This window comes from Eleginops maclovinus, chromosome 21 (genome assembly GCF_036324505.1).
Source record: "Eleginops maclovinus isolate JMC-PN-2008 ecotype Puerto Natales chromosome 21, JC_Emac_rtc_rv5, whole genome shotgun sequence".
NCBI lineage: Eukaryota > Metazoa > Chordata > Actinopteri > Perciformes > Eleginopidae > Eleginops > Eleginops maclovinus.
In genome coordinates, this window is record NC_086369.1 from 3292052 (window position 1) to 3315909 (window position 23858).

Below are 23858 nucleotides of genomic sequence, written 5' to 3' on the forward strand. Positions count from 1 at the left end.
CTCAGTCCCCCTACTGCTTCATTTCACATATGTAGGCTCCAAGACGGAGGTGTCTGTCACGGCCATTACCAAGAACATGTGCAAAGCTGGCAGGACTGGGACAGATCTCTCACTCTGAAGTGCAGAATAGAAAAAAAATTCTTGAATAATTCTAACTTGGTGTCACATATAAAGCAGAATATGTTCCTCTGTCATGCTGCTGTCATCTTTACCGGCACAGTTCATGCAGTGCCTCCTATGTACTGTATGTCTTGTGTATGTTATGTTTGGGAGTGGGTGGTGGTGGGGGGGGGGGGGGGGGGGGGGGGGGGGGGGTGCTGTGAGGCTGCTTTGCTTGCGGCTTTGTGATGTGGCTACATGAAGTAGGATGTCATATCAGAGGAAAGGCATTTTGTATTATTAACCAACAACGGCAGATACAGGATGAGTTAACAACGGCAGCATGAATTTGAAATCCGTACAGATGTGTCATTTTATCCTATCTATTTATCCAGCTTACACAGGGGTTATGTCATTTTTATAGCGCTAGATGCAAAAGCTCCTTGTTAAAGATATAAACCAATTAAATAATTGTAGGAAAAATTGCAATCATAAAGGCTGCTTAAACTGAAATATTGTTTAAGTATGTGTGGTGGCAGGATTTAGAATATTTCAATGTGATTTTGATTAGATTTTCATTATTCATAGAAAATAACGAGTTGTACCGAACCCCTCTTAGACTAACCCTTCAGTAAGGGCCGCCTAGCAGCCTGTCCAAAAGTAAGAAGAAGAAAACAAAAGAAATTAGGAGATTATTGCAAAGTAAAAGCTATGTATTAGCATCTGCAGCTGGGTGTGAAGTTCCTGTAAACCTCTTTGAGACGCTGATGATTCGCCGCTCAGGAGATCCTCTGTTCTCGCAGCAAAGACCCTGACGGCGAAAGCTGGTGTTCTTCTGCAGCTTAAAGAGATAAAGCCGAAGTAACCCATCGCTGCACTCATGAGCCGGGCTGAGAGGAGGACAGAGGGGGGAAAGACAAGGATGGAGAAGAGAAAGAAAGACATGAAGGGCGTTTCGTTTTATAGATAGAAGCAAGTGTTGGACTGAAGGAGACAGACAGAAGGAGAATGAAATAGAGAAGAGGATCAGAGAGAGAAAGCCCAGCAGCCATTTGGGTCTGTATGTTTCGCTCTCTAACTCCACATGTCAAATGGGTTGGACCTGCTCTTCCCTCCCCGGGCCTGGAGTTTGCCTTTTCTTTCCGCTCCTCAATTTCCAGCAGAGCAGAGTGTGTTTTTCCACTTCGCATTAAGGGATGATTCACTGGGTCTGCTGCGGTTTACCCTCAGCAGGATTAGAGCTGGAAGGCTTCTTATTATCCTCCACCATTTGAGCTCCTTCCTCTGTTAGAAAGAGCAGTGGAGCTTAAGACAAATTACCCCCCCAGTGCCTTTTCGGAAAGGCACCGCTCTGGCCTGGAAATGGCCCTGCAGAGGCTGGCAACTGGGCGAATGGGAAGGAGAGGGCGTCCATGAGGGGTTGTTATTTTTGAGATTTAATGTATGCAACCGGATGGGGCAAAGTGTGGAGAAGGGCACTGAGGAGGAAATAGGCCACAGGACACGGGCTCTGACAAATGCTGGTGACAAGAGATTTATGGTGAGGAGTGAAGGGAATAAGGTCACAGCGAGCAGAGCCTTCTGACTGCAGTTAGATAATAATATTCACACTCCCCACAAAAATTGAGGATTTACAACATTGCCCTTAAATGTGTAGCTTTTTGTTTTATGTTATGTTATGGTAAAGCTGTTGGTACGATGGGCAATCGCCCTACAACGGCCCAGAACACCTCCATTAGCAGAAACGCAATGCAACTTCACAACTGATGTACAGAAACAAATGAGCCAAAATACATGCAAATAAACATCATCACCGACTTGAGCACATGCGTAGGGATTACTGAAATGGCTGCATAAATGAAACGCTGCAATAACTGCAAAACACAACGGAAACAGGGACACACAGCTGGGACCGAAGTGCTTTTTGACGTTCAGCGATTATAACGTTTGCCGTCCATCACTGATGGCAGAGTTCGTTTGTTTCGTAATTGTAAATGTCCTCTCAGTATATTAATATAAATGACAGTGTTAGCTATGTTAGCTGCTAGCTTAAAAGAAATATAGAAATAGTATTTGAAGGAATCATGTGATCACATTGTTAAAATAAGCTGACAGAACTTATATTTTAAGTTTCCAGTGACAGTTGGACAACTTTATAATCCCTGAATGTCAACCACCACATACTGTATGTTGGGATTCAAGAAAGATATTCCCTGGCATATTTGAGTGTTACAATCCAAGTCAAGGTTAGACAAAGGAGGGGACACAACACAGATGTTGTTCCTTTATCAAAAGAGAAATTGTACAAAAGGAGAAAATCTGAGGAAGGGGAGGGGGAGTGGATGACTGCCACTACCTCATGCATTAATCATACAGTGAGCCTGAATCTCCTTCATAAACCAACTCTGACCTCAAGGCTCCTGCAGAGGGGGCCCCTGTCCAAACTGTTCTTTACCTATTCTAAAAAATAAATCAGTAAAAGAAAAAAGTAGAAAATACTCATAACTTGCAGCCATAGTGACATGCAGTATTTTTGCTCAAAATGCACGTACTTGCACATTTAAATGGCCCTAAATTGCAGCAACATTGTAGGAGCTTTTTGATATTTTTTTGTTCCACTTTGAAGCTACTAATGCGCCCCCACTTATTCCAAATAAACCCTTGGTCAATTTGGTCCTCAATTTAGCCCGACTACTGATGAGGAAAACTTTGATCTGACGCAAGCGGGAGAAACAAAGATCTGTCCATCACTTGAGGGCTGTTGAATGTTAAAATAAGGACAGACAAATTAGAGTAAAGTCCCCGGTGTGTTATGAAGTGTTCTGCTCATCATGCAGAGCGTATGAAAGTGCACGAATGTAAATCCTAGGAATATTACGGGCTCATCTCCTGTGCAATTCCACTGTTGATTGCCGACCCGCAGGTAACCCAGAGCCACAGATTCCAGACGTCTTTCTTTAATCTGAAAATAAAAGGAAATCGACAGTAGTGCAAAAAATATATTACAGCTAGATTCTCACTTGGGGTTTTGTCTTTGCTTTCATCTTCTCTACTTTCCTTTAAATTTGCCATTCCTGTCTTTCACTGGGATAACTTTGATTGACATGAGCAATTAGGGAGAGTCTCCCGTTTATGATTGATTGATTTCCACTGGTAATTGTTAAGTTTGCTTGGAGAAATTTCTGCAAGTTTCTTCAGGTACAGCAGGCGGTGCGTGGGGGGGGGGGGGACGGACAGCTTTTAAACAATACTGAGCAATATTACTGCAAAACAGAATAAGTCAAGCAAATTAAGCACTTGTAATGAAAAGTGAATCAACGGCAATAACACTTTGGAGCACAATTCGGCGTATAATTGCAAACTTAAATAGCTGCTTTATCTTTTGAAGGACTTACATTTCTGTCATGCTTCAGGGGATTGTATAATGCTCCTCACCAGCAAAAGCAGCAGTTTATTACATTTTGCCACCCATATGTTCAGAAAGCATAATTTCCTTCTTTGCCTCAGTGTTGTGTGTAATTATAACAGTTTTCTCATCTCATGGTGCTTTAAGGACCGCACAGAAGCAGCGTTATTTTTCATTTTTATTACCAAGAATACAAAAGAATATCTACATTCACATACCACTTACTGCAGCATGACTGACCACATAGATTTCAAGTAAACGTCACCCAATCAAATTATCAAAATGTTTCTTCACTTCCCAGTTTGCAAAATCCGTTTTTTAAAATCTTTTGGTGTTCGTGATTTCTTTTATGCTTCATCCAAAACGTCTTTTTTTGTCCTTTTGGCACTTAATGCAGATTATAAATGTCTTTGAAGTCCACAGAATTGGAGGATTAAGCCACTTTTGTGTGGTGGCAGAAAAGCAACACAGCGTCTCAAAACAGGACACATCAAGCCTTGTAGTCGGGTCCAAAAATGTAAGTGAAAGCCTCGTTCGAGAATAATGTTGCTTTCCCCGCCTGCTGGGAAAAAATCCAGATCTGAAAATGGCTCCCTTGGCATCCTTGTGAACGTATAACTGCTTTACGTTTGGGGAAAAACCAGAGTTACAATACAAAAAAGAATACAAAAACAATAATACGATAAACATATCAACCCACATGGGATTACAGCGTCTCCATCTCCTGTGCATGCCATGTGACATTCAGAGAAACTCGTCGTCACACAGACTGAATAACCTTTACATCATGTATGTTACAACATATACGTGATCTTTTGAAGACTTCTTCACATAGCGGCCGTACAAGTACAGTGTTGGTTTGAAGTACCCAAATAAGTTAGCAAAAAATATAAATACAGCACATGGAACAAAGGAATAAATTAAGACCCGCCACAGATGAAACACAAAAAGAGGACTCCTCTCCATTTGCAGGCTTTTCTTTTTCACGCCCCCCCCCCCAGAGTTGTCCTACAAACTTAGAAGATCAGCTTCTCAGAGTTTGTACTCCTGTGTTGCTGTGAGTAAGGTCTCTCTTGTTTTCATCTCTGGCATAAATCGCTCCACACTTTGAACCAAAGACAGCTCTGCCTGTGGCGGGGTCAGGCAGGGGAGTTAGCGTGTGCTTTGAAGTCATTCCTTTGTGGGCCTCACAAGGCTGCCATCCAGCCTCAGTCTCTAGGGGAGATTTAAAAGCAGCTCACATTGCTGCTGCTGCTGCTGCTGCTGCTGCTGCGGGCATCTCAGGCCTTCAAGGCTGTGGAGAATCGAGGCAGGAATTCAAGTGCTACAGTAACTGTCATGGATGTGGATGTGAGCGCACACCTGGCTTCATTGTGCACGTGTTTGTGGCACTTCTCTGATGTTTGTGTGTTGGTGTATCTCTTCTCGGAGTTAAAAGGCAATGGTTCTGGTGTTCTACCACATAGGAGGGGTGTTTGTCTCCAGCACGCCGTACATCTCGGCAAGTTTTTTAAAGCGGGGCCCCCAGTCGTTGAGATAGTCGTACTCGTGGTCCGTGTTGGACGTCCCCGACTGGAGGGAGCTGAGCGACTCCGCAACCGAACCCTCGCCCTCGTAGGCGTAGGTCTGCAGGGAGTCGTAAGGCGGGGCGCACGCGTCCATGTCTGCGTCCAGGAGCTTGGCCAGCACGTACCCGTGAACACTACTGTCCCCGCCGCCGCCCATGACGCACGCCTGAGGGACGTAGCGCGACAGACTCTCGATCTCCGGCAGCATGTCCTGCCTCATCTTGCCGGGGTGGTGGTGCGCTTCACGCGGGTTCCACATGGCGGCGATGTCGAAGGCCTCGGTGTCTTCCTCGCCGCCGCCTTCGTCGTCGTAGCGCACGATGTTCTCGTGGACGTTCTCTTCCTCGTCGCACAGGAAGGGCTTCTTCCGATGTGTGCGAAGTGAGAGCATGAGCAGGATCATCACTGGGTAAAGAGAGAGATAACAGAGTTAGCGTCTAGATGTCACAGAAGAGCTTTTGAGTTATTTTCAAGGTGTTTATACTTCTAATCCAATTCAGGAATTTAAGTTAAATAAAAAAAGAATCAACTAATGGTTTGAAGTTGGAATAAAGAGTAGGTCAGATGGAGTCAGTGCTTGTACAAATGAAGTTTAATGTATTTTTTCTCTTCATGTCCACCTTAAAAACACATGAATCCAAAATCCCTTTTACATTTTTGTAGTTCAAAAATGAAAAGCAATGACTGAGGGCGAGCCTCAGGCCTGATTAAAATCCCTGCAGCACTTTGTTTTCCAGTTCATGTTTCACTTGTTTCAATTACATAAGAACATGATGAATAAAGGGCAGTGTGGCGGACTCAATAAACTCCTGTCTTTAAACACAACATTAAAGAGAAAATAATCTCCGTTTGAAAAAGACGATAGCAGAGGAGCTTTAAAAGCCCAGTGTGAATTAATCTGCAGGATTAAATATAGCTTCCTTTTTTGCATCCTGCCAAACGTCTTGTGTTCATTAGCACCAGCTGCCCTTTAGCATCACACTTTCTTCTCCCCGGGAGGCTGATATGGACCCACTTTATCTCTCCCCGCAGACCTGGAGACGAGAGCAGGGCTCAGCTGACTGACTCTCTCCACACGGTGAGAGCATCTTTACTCACTGCCAGTGTGAGCTCATTGTTTTAAAGGCGTAATAATTCAGATTTGATCATTTCCTTTTAGTCTGAAAGATTGAATATTGTCAGTAAAGTATATCAAATATTAAATGCTGTTCATAATTCTTTTTGGAGTATTTAATTTGTCTCATTTCATCTGTGATAAACTTTTACAATCCTCCTAGTCATTTAATCAAATATTTTCATTTTTTTCACATTTTATCCCTCACTAATAAATAATGGTGGATTTATAAAATAAGTGAGACACTTAGAGCTGCGTCGGAAAAGTATGGCAACATTATGAGCTTGACCTTTTTATCTATGATTTATGAAAAGAGTTTCAAACAGGGAACACAAGGTTCTTAGGACTTCACTGGAATTAATTTTGAGATTGCTCGATGTCTGTCGTTCACGTTTCCATGAGCTCTCAAAGAGAACCTGCCAGTATCGTCTTCATATGACAGAGCTCCACTGGCTGCACATCCTGGCAGTGTCAGTGATAACTCACCCAGCAGGACGAAGATGCAGGCCAGGATGGCGATGAGCGCTCCTCTGCTGAGGCTCGCAGGCAGGGTGTAGGCCTCGGCGTTGCAGGACATGACGTTGCCGTCGTGGTCGCAGCTGCACACGCGGATGGTCAGCGTGCTGGTGCTGGTCTGCACCGGCTGCTCTCCGTCAGAGATGAAGATGGGCAAGTAGAACACGGTCTGATCCTGGTGAGCCCAGCCCCCCCGCCGCGTCAGGATCCACGCTGTGTTGTCTGGAAAGAGAAAAAGAGGTCAGACAAGGGTTGAGATTACATTAAAGAGTTCATTGATGTTATTGTGAGACATTATGATTATACATTATATACTACAAAAGATAAGGGAGGTTTAGGATGGTTTTCCTGGAAACTGAGAATTCTTTTTACAGTTCACATTTAAATTCTGTCTAGGGAAATTGTAATAAAATCTGTCAAATTTGGAAGAAATCTGCTGTTTGGTCTGTAAACTGCACAACAACAGCAGGATGATTTTCTACAAGAACAAGCTTCCAGAGTTACTAGTGGTGCAAGGGCATGCTCTTCTACAAGGAGAAATCTGAGAAACTGATGATCTTTTGATGCTATAAAGCAGCGCCATAAATCATACAAGATGGATTTCCTGTCCACCTTTACCCTGAATGGGTGTCTACTACTGTAGAGGCCGGTAAAACCCCTCGATCCTCTCAGTGCAACTGGACGACAGTACATGTGTTTTTCTACCTTGGTTGTCTCTGAGGGTGAAGTTGGGGTTGTTTGCTGCCTCTGGAGCCAGGCTGTAGTAGAAGTGTTGCCCCCCCAGCGGCTCATCGGGATCCACCGCCGTCACCGTCTGGACCAGCTGAATTCATCGAAGAGATACAGAGTTAGATCCCAATTTATATCCCTCTTTTTCCACTGAAATATTGTTTCTAATGAGCAGTATTTGATGCTAAATACTCAAGTACAATAACAAATACATATCTATGTCTAATCCTAAAAATTATTTCCACTGAATTTATTTGACACGTTTACTTGCCGGTAAATGTATTGATTATGAATGTCAAATATGATGAGCAATAAATGATGATCTGTGTGTAAGCTAACCAGCAGCTGTTTACTTTTCAGTGTCTGGGAGATTTAAAACTACTCAAACTTTATATTTGGAGAAAATACATTTTTCCAGCCCTTATCAGCTGTATCATTCTTCACGCTGTGATATCTCATGTTCTGTACCTGTCCCGCTTTAGCGTTCTCACACACATAAGCCTCCAAGTAGTGCGTCAGCACGGGAGGATTATCGTTGACATCAAGGACCCTCACAGCCACTGGCACACTGGAGATCTTTGTGGGGTTATCTACAGGAACACACACACACACACATTGGTCAGACGCTGTAAGATGCCTTGATGAACTCAGATAAACGACTCTTTTAAGGATACTGCTGAGCTCGGTGCGCGCCTCTCTTAATCTTCAACTCATTTACAGTGAGCCGGCGGCGCATTAGGCCTCCTCATGCTTAGATTACAATTCTATTATTCTCCATTACCAATCAGCAATTTGCATAACCTAACCAGCTGTGTAATAGGCAGGAAAATCGTAATTAGTGGGCAGTAACTACTTTCTCAGGTTTCATCACATGATCGATCCATCAATGGCGTGACTTTGGCTCTGGAGGTCGAAGCGGGATGGCCAGTGTGTCTTTTCATACTGTATATGTGTGTGTGTGTTTGAGGGTCAAATAAAAGCAATTTAATATCCAGCTCGAGTGAAAGTCCAACTCCGCTGATGTTTCATTAGAGTGAAGTTAAATTTGAAGATCTATTTCAGTTAGAGTGCAGAACAAAGCAGTTTGATTAAAATGGGAATATTGACCGAGCTGAAAATGAGTCCAAATGAACTTGCACCAAGAATGTGAAAAGGATGAGAGTTAAGATGACTCAATCCTTTTAATACTAACTTCATTTATTGTTCGAATCATATGCTTACTCCACATCCCTTCCTTCCTGTGCCCTCTCTTGCCCTCTTTGCCTCCGTCACATCTTTAATTAACCAAAAAGTTATTCAATTAGTCATTCATTTAATTAAGAGCTCCTCTAAGGTGTGTCGAGCAAACAAACAAAGCAAAGGGAGGATGAAGGTGACTCTTGGTGCTCCGAGCTGTGTCAGATCCGCAGGACATCTCCTTCTCTAATAGTCTGCGGGAGTTGTTTTCCAAAATCACTGATTCTGGGTTAGAATATGTACCCATCTGTTCATCCTGCCCTAATGAATCTCCTTCTTATTAACTCACTTTTGTCTCAAACTCTTATTTCTAGAAAAGTCTTGAAACATTGTGAGTTTTCATCTCTTAGAAATCTGTTCAAACACGCATGAGAATGTGTGTGTGTGTGTGTGTGTGTGTGTGTGTGTGTGTGTGTGTGTGTGTGTGTGTGTGTGTGTGTGTGTGTGTGTGTGTGTGTGTGTGTGTGTGTGTGTGTGTGTGTGTGTGTGTGTGTGTGTGTGTGTGTGTGTGTGTGTGTGTGTGTGTGTGTGTGGACGTACTCATCTCCATGGCGAGGACGGTGATGTTGTGCCAGCCGATATCCTCCCGGTCCAGCGAACGCACTGTCATCAGCGAGCCAGAAGTGAGTTCCACGTAGAAGAACTTGTCGGGGTCGCTGGACTTGTCGATGGAATACCTGATGACACAAAATGACACCTGTCATGTGAAGTGCAGGTTTGTGGTGTTTCTGCAAGCTTGTAATCCTATCTTGGGGGGAGCACGCACACACAAGCCAGCATGTGCACCGTGTGTGTATCTGTGAGATAAGACCTCAGTCTGGCAGCTTCTGAAGGCACAAGAAGAAGAATAGACTCCAGATAAGGCTTAATCAGAGTATCTGCCAAACTGACGGCAGGGATACACACACCTGCAGCCGCTGCTCATCTCCTGCCACTGTAGGCTCATTTCCAGTACACTCTTCCTTCTGAGTGACATCCAACACACACATACACACACACATACAGAACACATACTCTTCCAGGCTGTGAAGCCGAAACCTGTTTATGTAATGATGAGGTGTTCACACATCTGAATAGATCTGTAGCTGCAGCTGTAGTATGTAGTGGGTTGGTTGATAGGAAAACAATTATCAGTAATTTTGTTAAAGTAGCCAAACAGAATTGCATCAATGTGAAGATATACAACAACAAAAAAGTACATAAAAATACTGTTGCTGCTTGATTCCCCATTTCTCTTGTAAAATATCGTACATTTACAACTAATTTGCAAGTGAAAGAACCCAAATTCTAATTAAAATAATGACTCACAGAGGACTGTCTTGCATGTAGGTTGTGTTGCCTGGCCTTGATTTCTGTCGCGAGGCCCTGTTCACTTTTCTAAGGACCCAGTACCTCCCTCTCACTCCCCACACCTGTTATACTTAAATCCCCCACTAGATGTCATCACTCCAGCTGGTCACCTGACACCCCAGAACACCTGCACACCTGTTCCCAATTCACATCATCAGTCCTGCAGTTTAGAAGCCTCCCTTTTCCACACACTCCCTGTTTATCAAATTGCCACGGAAGGATGCCTTCAGGGACATGGGTGGCGATGCTAACCTGCTAAATGCTAACCTGCTAAATGCTAAAGTGACTGGTGAATCCTGTCCTCGGTGAGCTGTGAGGCCTTTCTGCGTTTATGACATTAATCCCCGAGTGAAGCTGATGGACTTCCACATTGGAAGAGAAACGCTGACCTTGGAACAGATGGAGGAGGACTTCCAAGAGAGACATTCAGAAAGGTAGGTACAATTATTCACTGTGATGGTTGTTGTGCTACGTGTTGTGTTCTGTTTTATTACGAAAGTGGGATAATTTTAACATCATTAAAACACTAAGATTCAACTTATGTATTTAGGTATCTCTTTAAGGGACCTTTATACAGGATTTCACCAAACTAAACTACCTGTAATCGACAAATTTCCCCATTAATCTTCATTTATCATATAAGACAAGCATCATTGGTTGGAGTGTGTGTTCATATAGGCAGGGTTGTTTGCAGTGTGTGTGTTGGACTGCGTGCCGACAGGGAAAAGTCATGACTGGCACATAGTCGGCTGGCAAGGATCTCCCTGAAGGATCTCTATTAATATCACTCCTCCTCTGTGTGCGTATGGATGTATCAAACTGCAGGTGAAAGTGTGAGCGGTGTGTGGGTTCAGATTTATCTGCCAGTCATGCTTTAAAGGACAGAAAGATGTAAAATGGAAATGAGACAGGCGGAGGCTGGAGGTCACCTGCTGCTTGTTGTTCTTATCTGTCATCTCATGTTGCTGCTGCAGTATCTCAGCTCTTTACTGGCACCCTGATCTGATCTCTCAGCTATCTGCCTCTTCTGCTGTTACTCTCCACATGCTCCAACAAATCTATTTCCACTAATTCTCATCCAGAGTACAGGGCCAGCTCTGGGGAATTAGGTGCATCAATGTTAGGATTGTCTCTCTCTTCAGAAATGAGAGAGTTGACAGTTAATTGTCATCAGCAGAGCTCCACGAGCATCAAAGACTTGAGAGCAATTATAAATTATAATTGCATCCATTTTGCACCCCTCCTGTCATTTGTTTAATTAAACGGCATCCTTTTTCAACTTTTTAATGAATGGCAGTTGTGTTTCCATTTGTTATTGCACTAGTCTTTGTATTTTCTGGTTCATTCGTGTACTGCTACTTTGATATACAGTGATAAATAAGGAAATTATGAATTTGAAGTGTCTGACATCTTAATTTCCGACACATTATTAACTGTTTATCAAGTGGAGACGGAGAGTGAGGAGGACAAGGACTGTCTTATACATCCATTCCCATTGCACTACTTTAACCCTATTTGAGTCTGTAAAGAGGACAGCTGGGATGGGGTGCAATCCTGTGCCATGTGAAACACCCATTTACCGCAGCAGTCATTGATTCTTTCACATGATTAATAGCCCAATTAAAGTCTTTATGTCTAATTAGTTTACGAGAGGTGCAGTCTGGACAGTAAACCCACAATGCAACATCTGTTCTGTGTGCCTCAAACATACTCTCCTAATAATGGAGAGGAGTGGAAGTGATCAGCTTCTCGTGTGTGTGGAGTCATTTGCTGGACGTTAAAATAATAATGTCTGTCCTCTATCCTATCAGCTGTCTGGATATAGAGCTTACAAACACATGTGATAAATGAGGTTTGAGATATGTTAAGGTGCTGCTCTCTGCTGGTGACTATATGACAGTACAGCTATATTTAGAACACGTTGATACACACCTGTTGCAAGAACACTGGGGCCTCCTTTATCATATCAATTACAATGTGATTGAACCTTGAGATTTGAGCCTTTGCAGACCATTTACATGCACACAAACCTATGTAACACAGGTATGGGAAAACCCAAAATAGGGCCTCTTTAAAACAGTCAGTCAGGACGGTGTTCTCATCCTCCTCACCTCACAGTGTTGTTGGCAGCGTCAGGGTCTCGAGCCGAAACTGTCTTCACCAGCGTCCCGATCTCTGCGTCCTCCGACAGCTCGATGTAGTACGCAGACGAGTCAAACTGCGGGGGCTCGTCCACGTCCTCCACGCTCACGTGCACGATGGTGACGTCCTTGAAGGGCCCGCGGTGGCGGAGTGAAGGGTCCAGGTTGGTGTTGGCGCCCTCCACCTTCAGAGTGTAACTAGGCTTGCCCTCAAAGTTCAGTTGCTGGAAAGGGACACATAAAGGAAAATGAAAACTTAGTATAACGATAGGATTATTGGAAATGATCTATATCCTTTGACTTGTCACACAGCTGAACACTGATTTATTAGTGCGTCTGTACCTTTTTCACCGTGATGATGCCGAAAAGGTTGGTGGGGTCGGTGCTGATGTCAAACGTGTCCCTTCCATCTCCATCGATGATGCTGTACATCATCTCTGCGTTCAGCCCAATGTCCCTGTCCTTCGCCCAGATACGCCCCACCACTGACCCCACAGGGGCCGCCTCTGGGATGCTCATCTGGTACAGCCCTGAGGAAATAAAGGAGCATCCTGTTATACATTTCATATCCTCTAGAGGGAGCCAAACCTCTTCCACCACCTTTCTCTCCTTTCAACATCACTTCCCAGACAGCCTGAAACAAATGGCTCCATAAATGCCTCACAATTGGTTTATATACTGTCTCGTGGGCTGCCTTCAATTTTCATCTACCGTTTAACCTCAAAGAAGAGGTGACAGCTGCCCAATTTGTGGCGCTCCCTGCAGTCCGAAGTAAAATGCCTGCACATTGTGGTTGACAGAGGGGAATCCCTGAAGCTCTTCACAGCCGATCAAAGTTCCATCGAAGTGATGGGGCTAATTGGTGGGGGACTAATGATGGAAAAGGGCAGCGGGTGTTTCCCTTTGTCTAGAAGTGGAGCCACCCGTCGGACAGGAAGGGATGACCGCGGACAGCTAGACAACCCCTGACCTCAGGGGGACGGTAATGAGAGGAGCAGAAATTGGGATAATCAAAGAGACAAGCATGGGGCGACTGGTGGCTGAGTGAGGGAGTGTGGAGGGGGCAGGCCAGGCCAGGCCAGGCCAGGGGGTAAATGGTCAGGGACTGGTGGCCAAAAGTGGACTGAGGGAGAAGGGCTTGGTTGCTTGAGATAAATGGTGGATACTGTATGTTAGGGAGCCAATTGTCATCCATACAAAAACATGTTTGTTCGTTTGGATTGAAGCGTGGATTTGACACACTGCTGTCTCGTGTTCTTATTTCTTGAATGTGCGCCCCACTGCTGCCCTACATGTAGCTGAAAAACACTGGCAAGTCAAACCACAAGTGAGTTTAGCCCTGAGACAGAACAGCGGGGTGTTTTTGAAATTAAAGTGAACTCCAGGGTCATGTGAGGCATTTTTGAGGTGTGTGGTGCGATTCAGACTCGTAGGGTTAGAGATGTAACAATGAAGCACGCTGTTGGTTTAGTAAACAACACATGGTTCTCTGTACAGTCACCATTTTAAGGGAATACTCGTGATATTTTAACCAACAAACACTGTCCGTAGAAAATTCCTTACTAATACTTTCCTGAGGGGTAAAAAGTGCTATTCTTTCTCATAGACTTCTAATAAAAGAGCTCCTTACTAAACTGAATAATCAAATACACATATAGAGAATGTTCTCATAGAGGCAAACGCTTCAGGAGGCTTCTTTAAGACTCATTATAAAAATGCATCCTTCATGGGAACAATAATTTGTGCCATAATTAAATTTAGTTAAAGATCAATTTTCCTGCTCCGCGATGCATTTAGTCTATTATTTCTATTGCGATCGACAATATAGTCTTACATCCCTGGCTGCACTGTTTCTCCTCGGCTGTGAGACACTTTTTAATTTCAGCTGTGAGAGTATCAAGAGGGATTAGCGGGAGGTGACGTGGGCTCACGTAAAGCGGGGCGCCAAGTGAATCAGGGGGAGAGAGGAGGATGATAAGACAGTGGTGCAGCGAGGAGGAACCGCTCTTACTCTGGTCAAACATGGGAGGGTTGTCGTTGACGTCGCCGAGCGTGATGTTGACCGTGGTGGTACCGGCGAGCCCCCCCAGCTGGCCCCCCATGTCTTTGGCCTGGATGACCACTGTGTAGTTTTCCCTGGTCTCCCTGTCCATGTCTGCCAGGGACACACGGACCACGCCTGGGGGGGAAAGAGAGGGTAAGAAAAGGACAAGCAAAGACACAGGAGGTGAAGTAAAGGTCACCCGCAGAGAGCTGGTGACTCAGATTAGGGTCATGTGTCCGAGCGATGGTGCCCTGGAATGTCAGCGCTCTCGGTGGAGCGGACAAGAGGCTGCATGAGGGATTCACAATCAAACTTGATTTATTTTTAAGTAATTATTATAATCATAGGGTTTAGATAGAAACAACCCATTTCTGTTAATGGGATTGTGTCTCTGTTCCTACAATAAGTCATAAATGTAGACATAAGGGGTGAAATATTCTTATTGGTTGATTACTCTTTATGATTATTATGTAGAATTTCATATCTGTTATACATGTTTGGATCTCAACCCTAGTCCTGATTTTCTGAATGTCAAGCCTTTTTTTCAGCTTAAAATAATGTATTTTTTTTATATATGGTCACTTCTATCTATTAGGGCTTACTTCATTTGTTTTTGTGGATAATGTTTTTGCATTTACCTATAAAATAACAACATTTCTGCTGGCAAACCTCAATTTCTATATGTGCAATCATGGCTTATGTGCATGTGCATGACATGGGTGAACCAACAACAAATTATAGGGTGACTAGAAGACTAAATAAGTTAAGGGTGATTTCCATTTTCTCCCCCATAATAACCAGATCCCATCTCTACAATAATAACAAGTGTGTTATTACCAACATTTTTTGCAGATGCAGCAGACTCCGACTCAGGTAAAGTCGTGTTGTTTTCTAGGAATAAGGAAAGGAGTGTGTGTGTGGTTTTGCGCTGTGTGTGTTGAAAGCTAACATTGTGTTCGTCCCGATAAAAGCCTCAGTGCGGTGCTTACAGCAGAGTGAGGCCGGCTGATTGATAGCTGTAGAGCCACTTGTGTTTCAGTGATGGATGAACCCACAGCAGCAGTGCTCTGAGCGGCTGCTGACGGGCAGCGCAACACAATCCTATACTGACAAACAAGGAAATGAGGCAGCTGTGGTAAGAAATGGCCCGTGTCGCCCTGCGTTTGGGAATATAACGGATTTATGGAAGTGGTAGTTTGAGTTATTAACGTTGTTGCCATGTGTTGCACTTTATTTTATTGCCACCTCGCTGTTGATATGATGTATGATGTTGTTTTGTTTTGAGGGGCTGCCTGTCTCATTTTGTTTCCACTTTTATCAGAAAAGTCACACATTGAGTTCATCTCTTTGGGTTTACTAATATGAGTTATTGCAAGTTGCAACAAAGCCTGTTTCAGACAAGTGTCGGGTGGTCTCGTAGCAACAAAAGGAGCCATGCTGTGAGCTGACCACATTCAGAGCCGGCTGGTGGAGGGGCTTCAAGTGTGGACCGCTAAAAGCAGCCTCTGGTGCAATTACTGGAACAAGTTGGGGAATCATCAGCTGCTAGCAGTAAGTAAATCCTGAATGTCGGTGGTAGTTTGTCGACTTTATCAGATCATCTGACATCATTCATGCTCATTGAAAATTCATGAGGAGCTCATGAAATAGAGAGAGTGTCTGGTTAAGTTTGAAATCCAGCAGCCTCTTCATGTAATGGATCAGAAACGCCGGTTGCTGTGGTTACGGGAAGCAGCTTGTGTGCAGTCGTACCGGTTTTGGCGTCCACGGAGAAGTAAGGCTGGCCCTCCAGGATGCTGTAGACCACACGAGCGCTGTTGCCGTACGTGGGGTCGTCGGCGTCGGTAGCTGTCAGCTGGATCACAGATGTTCCTGGGTGAACATGGGAGGAAATTAGGTCACCCCAATATCAACATTTAAATCAAGAGGAATCATTTTGGGAGTTTTTCCTGTGTGGCTGGAGTAGCTCCATGAATTAACAATGCTTCAAAGTAACCACAAAAAGTTTATGAATAGTGAATGAAGCAGATGGAGACACGTTGTTTTGTTCTCTGCTTCCAGTTCCCTTAAAATACCAACAGCAGGCGTGCACGGGCAGCAGTTTAGTTCCTGTCTCCATCCATTTTCTTACCTATTTTGGACATCTCGGGCACAGACGCCTTGTAGGGCCCGTCCAGAAACCTGGGCTCGTTGTCGTTGATGTCCTGGATCTTAACGATGAACTGGGACTCGGGCTCCAGAGGTCTGTCCGTCAGGCGGTTGCGGGCCTGGGCGCGGAGGGCGTACTGGGACTTCACCTCCCGGTCCAGCCTCTGGATGGCGTGGATGTCCCCCGTGCTGTCGTCGATGGTGAAGGTGGTGCCCGCGCCCTCGCCCGTCAGGATGTACTTAATGGAGCCGTCGCCTTTATCCATGTCTGAGTGCAGCTGAGAGTGGGACAACAATGTTTTAGTGGGTTATTTTAAAGAGGATTAGTGTTGAATATCATGACTAAATCAACAAAGCATATGTGTCAACACAAGGAATACACATGGCACAGTCCAAAAGTATTACAAAGATGAGTTTGAGGACATCTAATTAGGGCGCGTCGCCTATTTATAGAACAATGCAGCAACAGTGATCCGAAACATCAAAGACAACTAGTGGGAAGTTCTTGTCTGTCAAAGTCATATGATCTACATCCAACTGAACATGTGTTTGGTTGCGATACAGGGCAAGTGTCTTCAATGTGAGAATGCTGCTTTTTATTATTGTAAATACTATATCTTTGGGTTTTGGACAGTACTGTAAGAGTGCTGGAGAACAGAGCCAAAACAACAATGAACAAAACAGAACAGATTGTATCACTGTCCTTATTCAATTTAGCAATTGAATATCGATCAATTCATGATACGCATTTCTTTTCTATTCAGTCTTAATGATCAGAAGTACTTTACCATCATTCCCAATTGAACCAGGGGGTAAATTAGCTTCAGACCCCCAAGGGTAGTATGTGGTTATATGTGTACCTTAGCTGTAAGTAGACATGTAATCACAGTTTACAGCCTGTTTGTTGCCATGGGCTCTGCAGTGCAATCAGGAGCCTTTTGTGGCCTGTAAGTGCAAATGGCAGCCTGTTGTTGTGCAATCACTCCTTACTTTCTACTTAAAGTGTGCCTGCGTATGATGAGTACTTACAGCCAGCACACTGCCACATTGGGATTAAATGCCCCTATTGACATCTGTCTGCTTTATAATCAACAGGCAAAGCAACAAACTCCCCCCACTGACTCTTAAAATACTCCTTTTTTTAAAAAGATCTGGTCCTCATGGCAATGGTCTGCTCGAATCAACACACTTTTCAAACTGTGCTTTTCTGCAACTTTTCCCGATAGAAAAGCAAAAAAGAACGAGTGGAGTTGAGTGGAAACACAGCACGAGTGTTATGAAACTGCTCCAAGTTTGCAGCTACACACCACTCATTGTTGTTATTGTGGTGATAGTCTCAGCAATCTTCACAATACCTATCATTCCCCAAAGCAGCCAGACTATACAATTCCTCCTATCTCTTCGGACAACGTGCCCACCTGCGCTCACTCCTTCAAAGTGCGCCGCATCGTAGCTCGGCCCAGGATACATTTTTTAATCAACACCCCATTGTAAGTTTCAGCCCCGTGCCTCGTGATGATTTATCTCGGGCCGCTGCCTTTCCTCCGCCTCATCTGCCTTCTCTGCACTGATCCGTCCTCTCTACTCCAAACCTATGAAAAGAGTTTGACACTCAGGCTATCAATTACCTGCTCCGTCTCAGCTCCGGCCCAATGCCCAAACCTCCGACATCTCCACAGCTCTGAATACTAAGCTCCTCAATAGTGGAGTGGTAGGGTAGGCCTAGCGAAGGAGAAAAAACCCCTCTCCAGGACATGTTTCTCCTGCTTTGTCATATCCTATAATGCCTTTCTGCCCTGAGTGGCTCTCTGGGAAACAGCCCGGCCTGTCAGTGTCACTTATTTTATTCAGCTAGGAAACATTAGGGTGGGCAGCTTCGAGGCGAATTGGTGAAGAAACGGTAAATGGGGGAAGAAGAAGAGGTGAGATAAAAATGATTATGCTTCGGAGACTGTAAGCAGATACAGGCCTTTATGCTACAGTGCGTGCTGACTCTCTCAGGACTTGTTATTCTGCTTTCTGGTTGGAGCACTTGGCTTTTTGGAATCCAGCTTTTAAGGCAGTAATCCCGAGCAGTGGAAGGGAAGTTATTCCAGAACACTAATTAGGGGGGTTTGCATCATTTCCAAAGGGAAGTTTTCAGAGGATGTGTGGTGCAGTGTGTTAAATGTCGAGAAGGAACACTGAGAGCAAATTCAATCACACAGAAGATCAGGGCAAGGTACTTTCAAGAATTTAGGAATAGAAAGTACTATCGCCTCCATATAGAAGCACTGACTGATGTTAAATCCAATGCTCTGACAGAATGCTTCGCAGGAATCATGCAAGTGAACAGTTACTTTGTTTTGAAGCGGTTATTCCGAGTCAAACGCAAACATTTTGTGATGTAACGGCAATTTGTGTTGCACCATTGTTGTCTCACTACTGATGATGACCGGCCTTACAACTATTGATCAAATGTTCAGTTCACTTTGGCGACTGAGTGATCAAAGTGCTCCTTTGTGAGTATTTCTTGTCTGCTCCTTTCAGAGCATGTCAGTGGTTTGCAGGCGAGCCGTCCACTTCTGTGGAACGGGGGGCCGACTGAGTGAAGCCTCGGTTCGACTCAATTAACTCAATCACTGCTGTTTGGCTCTGGTTCAAAGTGGAAGGAGGACAGGCTGTCTTCTATGGACGCAGTGCAGCCAGGGATTAAATCGAGATCATTTTTTTTTTGCCTCTGCTTACCCATGATGGTCTGTTTTGCATTGATGCACTCAGTTCTGGCCGAGCAGCCGATTGACCTCCAGGCTGCTGAGTTCTCCTATAGATCTGTTGGTTCGGCCTGTTTGAAACGTACTGGTTGGAATCTCTTTGAAACACCTACACCAAAGCACCCTCATGTACAGAAAGGTTGGGCAGAAAAGATGCTCCCCTACCAGGTGAAGAAACCTCTACACTTTACTTTTCTCCAGGTTATACCTTTTATGTAAACCTCAAACTGCAGATGGATTTTGAGATGAATGAAAATCCATCTCGTCAGGCCAAGTTATTGGTTAGTGTTCGGACAGATTAGCGTTTGTAAAGATTTACTGGAATCTATGGCCGTGGTTAGGTGAGTGTGACAGGATGGTGGCCCCCAAAGACGTTAGCATAAACTGCAAAAGCATATTAACACAAGTGTCTCTTCACGAAATACGTTTCCCCTTCGGCACGAGTTTGATTGTTGGATGGGTTATCCAATCACCTGCCAAGTCATTTTTTAAAGTGCCTGCCCTTTACGAACAGTTTTCAATGACTGCTTCTCTTATTGTTCCATGGTACAAACCATCTGGTGTGCCGGGTCAACTTTTTGTGTGTGTATTTATGGCGCATGTTCTTACAGTTCAGCATGTAGGCAACACTGACCTTTCCAATATAAAGTGGTTCCAGTCCGGTGTACTCCTCTAGGACAAAAAACTGGTTCCACACCCAGCCTCTTTTCACTCTCTGCAGCGGTGCTGAGCTGCCTGCTTTTTCCTCCTCTGCAGGTCTACCCAGAATGCTGTGGGGCAGAAGGGTCAAAATGCAGAGTGCCACAGGGAGCAAGGTGCTGGCAACTGCTCGAAGATGAAATTGCTCTCCCATTGTTAGGCGCAGAGTAGTATTTCAAAAGACCTTTTCCCTTTTTCTTCACGAGTGCAGTTGCCTTCTGGGTCTTTCCGGCTACTGTTGCCTTCCTGTAAAAGAACAAGACAAGAACAGATCAGCCTCAGATTTATTTCCTTTTGGACAATGTCATTCTTTTGTGTTACTCTGAGCGACAGTCTGTGTTGCACTGTGGGATACCTGCAGATGACACAGTCCATTCTCCTGCTTCCAGATTAGCACTGTACTACAGAGTTTTTGTTGAGTTACAATGAGCCTTATCCCAGCTGGGGGGGGGGGGCTCTTCTTGTGATGCCAAGTTGAGGAGGTAATATGAGAGAAGAAGAAGGGGACAACAGGTACCCAACAAAACATGTCATGCTGTCACTCGCTATATCGAGCCTTCTCAAAGTACAAAGACCGGTGATGTCAAGGGTGTACGGAACAGCAACTTTTCCAGTGAGGCTACGGTGGGCATTTAAGGTTTTACAGGAAGTGCTCTAACTTTGTGGAACAACAGTTGGGTATCATGAACCCTAACCACACAACAGCTCAACTAAATGAAATGCTGTGTGTTACTGAAGTGTTTCTGAACTTTGGAGACGGCAAGGGAAGTCGTTTCCACACGATCCCAGAGCGGTAAACATGACTCTCCCCGAGTAAGAATATTTCCCAAAATGTTAGTTTCCTAGGTAGTTGAAATGAACATGCATCACATTTCCTGTCCAACTTCCAACAAACTTTTAAATAGAATCATAACTAAAAGCACTTTTTGGAGGCTGCAGGAAAATGATTGCACACTTTGCTACCACCAGCTCCTGCGCCTCTCCCCTCCAGCTCGGGACAATCAGGCATTTCACATTGAGAGAAAAAAAAAGAAGTGAAACAACAGTCTTCCTTCCTCCTCTTCCTGTCATGAGCTTGCGAGCTCCTTCACACCTCCTGTAAAAGGCCTGGGGGTGTGATGTTCTGAGATTGTAGTGTTTCTGTTAACACCCCTGCACAGCTTTACTCACACCATGTTCTACAAGTTCCCTTCAGCACTGCACACCTCTCATTACAAGTGTACTGTGTGTGTGTTTTTGTCTCTCCATCTCAGGTTTTTGAAAGCCCCTATGGCATTGCCTGAATGTCAGATTTCATGCTTCTAAATTCTGTTTCCAGCTCTTTTCAATGCAAACATCACAGGAGTCTTTAAGACATACGGGTAAAATTCCATGAATTTCGTTCAGGAAAGGTTACACATCGATTGAAGCTAATCAATATCTTTTCATATGCAGTGCATGGCACCTATGCTGCCTATTTCCAGCCTGTTTTCATGTATTAGGAGAACGGACGCATCTGCCTGCCTTTCCAGCGTTAACGAGTTTGGGTGGGGGGGGGAGGGAATAGGCGGATTTATGGTGAAAAGGCAGAGAGAAAGCAGAGAAAGGGAGGATAAAGGATAAGAAAAACCAAGGGGCTGTTAGCAGGGGGGGGTGGGAAGTTCGGGACTGAAAATAAAACCAAGCGGAAGAAAAAGAGACTGTTTGACTCATGGGCTGACTCCATTATGCTTTGTGAGAGAGAGTGCATTGTGCTGCTGCGGACACTCTCTGAATCGCCAAACTCAGTTAATCATTGTTGCAGAAGGCACAAAAGGCAGGGAAGGGTGGAGGGCGGGGCTGCATTGTCAGCGGGAGGCTGGGCCAAGTGTGTGTGTGCATGCATGCATGTGTCTATGTGTGTGTGTGTTGCTGGCCTCTTCTGCTATTTGGCAGGACGGGTGACACTTGACCCCACTGCACCCCTCTTTTCTGCCTATTCAAGGCGCCTGGTTGCGATTATGAAGTGAAATTAGCTCCCTGTTCTCTGCTCACAAATCCCCGGCCTCGCCTCTCTGCTCCTGCCCTCAGAGGTCACAGCTTGCACCCGAGCATTTTGCTCCATTTTGTCGTCCCTAATGGGGTGACATGCTACGTCATTGTTCTGGCAAAACACTTCACACATCTTTCTTGTGGCTTTTGGCTTGTTTAAAAAAAAGCAGCTGGTGTTTGTTAGCAAGCTGCGAATCAGGGGATGGTGGAGGGATGAGGTGGAGGAGCAATCGTATGACAAAGCTTAAGGCCAAGTGTATCACACTTCGGATTTGTTGGTGTGTAACGGAAAAAGAGAAAATTAGATCCAAAGGGAAAAAGAAGCATTCGATTCTTACTTTTGTTCTGAAAAGACCTCTGAAAGGAAAGGTGTTTTCGGAGAGGAAGAGGGATATTGAGTGGCAGTGGAAGAGACAGGGGATTGTCAGAGGGAGCAGCTGCTGTGACAAAATGATGGACCATATTGTTGAGTCATCTAAGTCCAAGTCCACCTGCTGCTGCAATAAAGTGCAAACAGACAACCGACTACATCAAACTCATAGAACAGCGAGAGGGGAAAGTTAGGATGAATTCACCTTCTACAGACTGACAGGTCACAGATGAGCGTGCAGTATCACAACAACTCCCCCCTGTACAGATTAATGAGCATTTACTGTTTAATTACTTATTAAACTCTAGATGTATGCTCAACTGAAATGTGTTAAAACTTTGTCAAACTTTTTCCTAATTCAAAAGTAATTGAAATCAAATCTTTGCCATTTTGCTTGTGGTGTCTGCGCAGATAATTAAATGCTTAGGAATCTGAAACGCTTTATTTAGTACATTTTACATTTGAGTGCTTTCTCTGGTTGACGTGAAAGTAAACCTTGGGTTCAGCCGGCTTAAAATTCCTATCATTTTAGACCAGATGATTAATTGATGAGGGAATCTAATCGTTAGTTCCAGTGCTAATGTTATCGAAACCCCCAAACAGGTCCCATTCACTGAGTGGGGTTACCAAGGGCCAACTCAGTGTGTGGTACATGACTATGGGATGGTGCTATGTGGAGCATTATTAAGGGTTAATTTCACAGTGGCCATGTCTGTGCCCCGCTCACCTCAGCTCTTAAAGGAGGCCTCCCAGACTGTGGAAAAGGTCCTTAAAAACTGGGTGGACCCATGAAAAAGGTTACACCCACCCCCAGCAGGGCAAAACGTCACGGCCAATTTGTTAACCACAATTGATTATGCACGCTGGAAGCCACCGGGAAGTATATTTCGGACCCAGGCGAGAGACTGCATGGACGCAATTTTTTTTCTATTTTAAGCGCCGGCATGAGAAAGTTCTTTCAATAAGCCGAGCACAATAAGCCGAGCTGGTGCTGTTACAAAATGTAGAAGCGTTTTCTTAAATACAGCTGCTGAATCTAATTTCACTTCCCGAGTGCTGAGCGTGACGGGCCACATTCCTCACCCGAGCATGGCTTTTACATTTCTTAATGTTTATTTACTTATTTTATACGTAATTAAATTCTGCTGCAGCACAAACTTTTAATAAGCCACCCTCGCAGTATCCCATCGGGTATATTTTCTGTGTGTATGTGTGTCTATAAAGAGACAATAAAATGACCAGGTCTCCTGGTTTTCTAAAGCAAAGGGTCTATACTGTCGGCGCCTGCAGCAGGGACCCAGATTCCTCAGCCGGCTCTTGGGGAGAGATGGCAGCCTTCAAAGGCAGAGCCGGGCTCAGGGAGGTGTATTCTGGCCAAACTCTCAAGATCACACAGTTGTGTGTGTGTGTGTGTGTGTGTGTGTGTGTGTACGCGTGTGCGTGCGTGCTACCCTCTATTCGTCCTCATTCCTCCAACGCTGTCCCCCCTCAGGACAGAGACGCCGGCATGGGGCAGGCTTTGAACCTGCTTCTGTCGTGCTCTCTAATTGTGGGGACCCCTCCGGGCCTCGGCGTGTGCAGCTGTGTTCGCCGCCGCCGCCACCGCTGTGCCGTGACAAGCCCCCCCCTCCCTCCGGCTGGTTTACTGTAAGGTGTTTTTAATTACTCGTCCCTC

General features: G+C 44.7%; 1 protein-coding gene across 1 annotated transcript in view; it reads right to left on the reverse strand.

The window, feature by feature from the left end:
* Window positions 1–3696: 3696 nt before the first annotated feature.
* LOC134858186 (cadherin-20-like) overlaps window positions 3697–23858 on the reverse strand; it is a 53773-nt gene continuing 33611 nt past the window's right edge. Inside the window, exons 2-12 of the mRNA XM_063874104.1 lie at window positions 19739–20049; window positions 16335–16629; window positions 15956–16075; window positions 14171–14338; window positions 12502–12689; window positions 12130–12383; window positions 9209–9345; window positions 7901–8022; window positions 7409–7526; window positions 6674–6925; window positions 3697–5478 (exon numbers count right to left, since the gene is read on the reverse strand). Coding sequence (XP_063730174.1) covers window positions 4961–5478; window positions 6674–6925; window positions 7409–7526; window positions 7901–8022; window positions 9209–9345; window positions 12130–12383; window positions 12502–12689; window positions 14171–14338; window positions 15956–16075; window positions 16335–16629; window positions 19739–19957 — 2391 coding nt within the window. The 5' untranslated portion in view covers window positions 19958–20049 and the 3' untranslated portion in view covers window positions 3697–4960. The remainder of the gene's footprint in view (window positions 5479–6673; window positions 6926–7408; window positions 7527–7900; window positions 8023–9208; window positions 9346–12129; window positions 12384–12501; window positions 12690–14170; window positions 14339–15955; window positions 16076–16334; window positions 16630–19738; window positions 20050–23858) is intronic.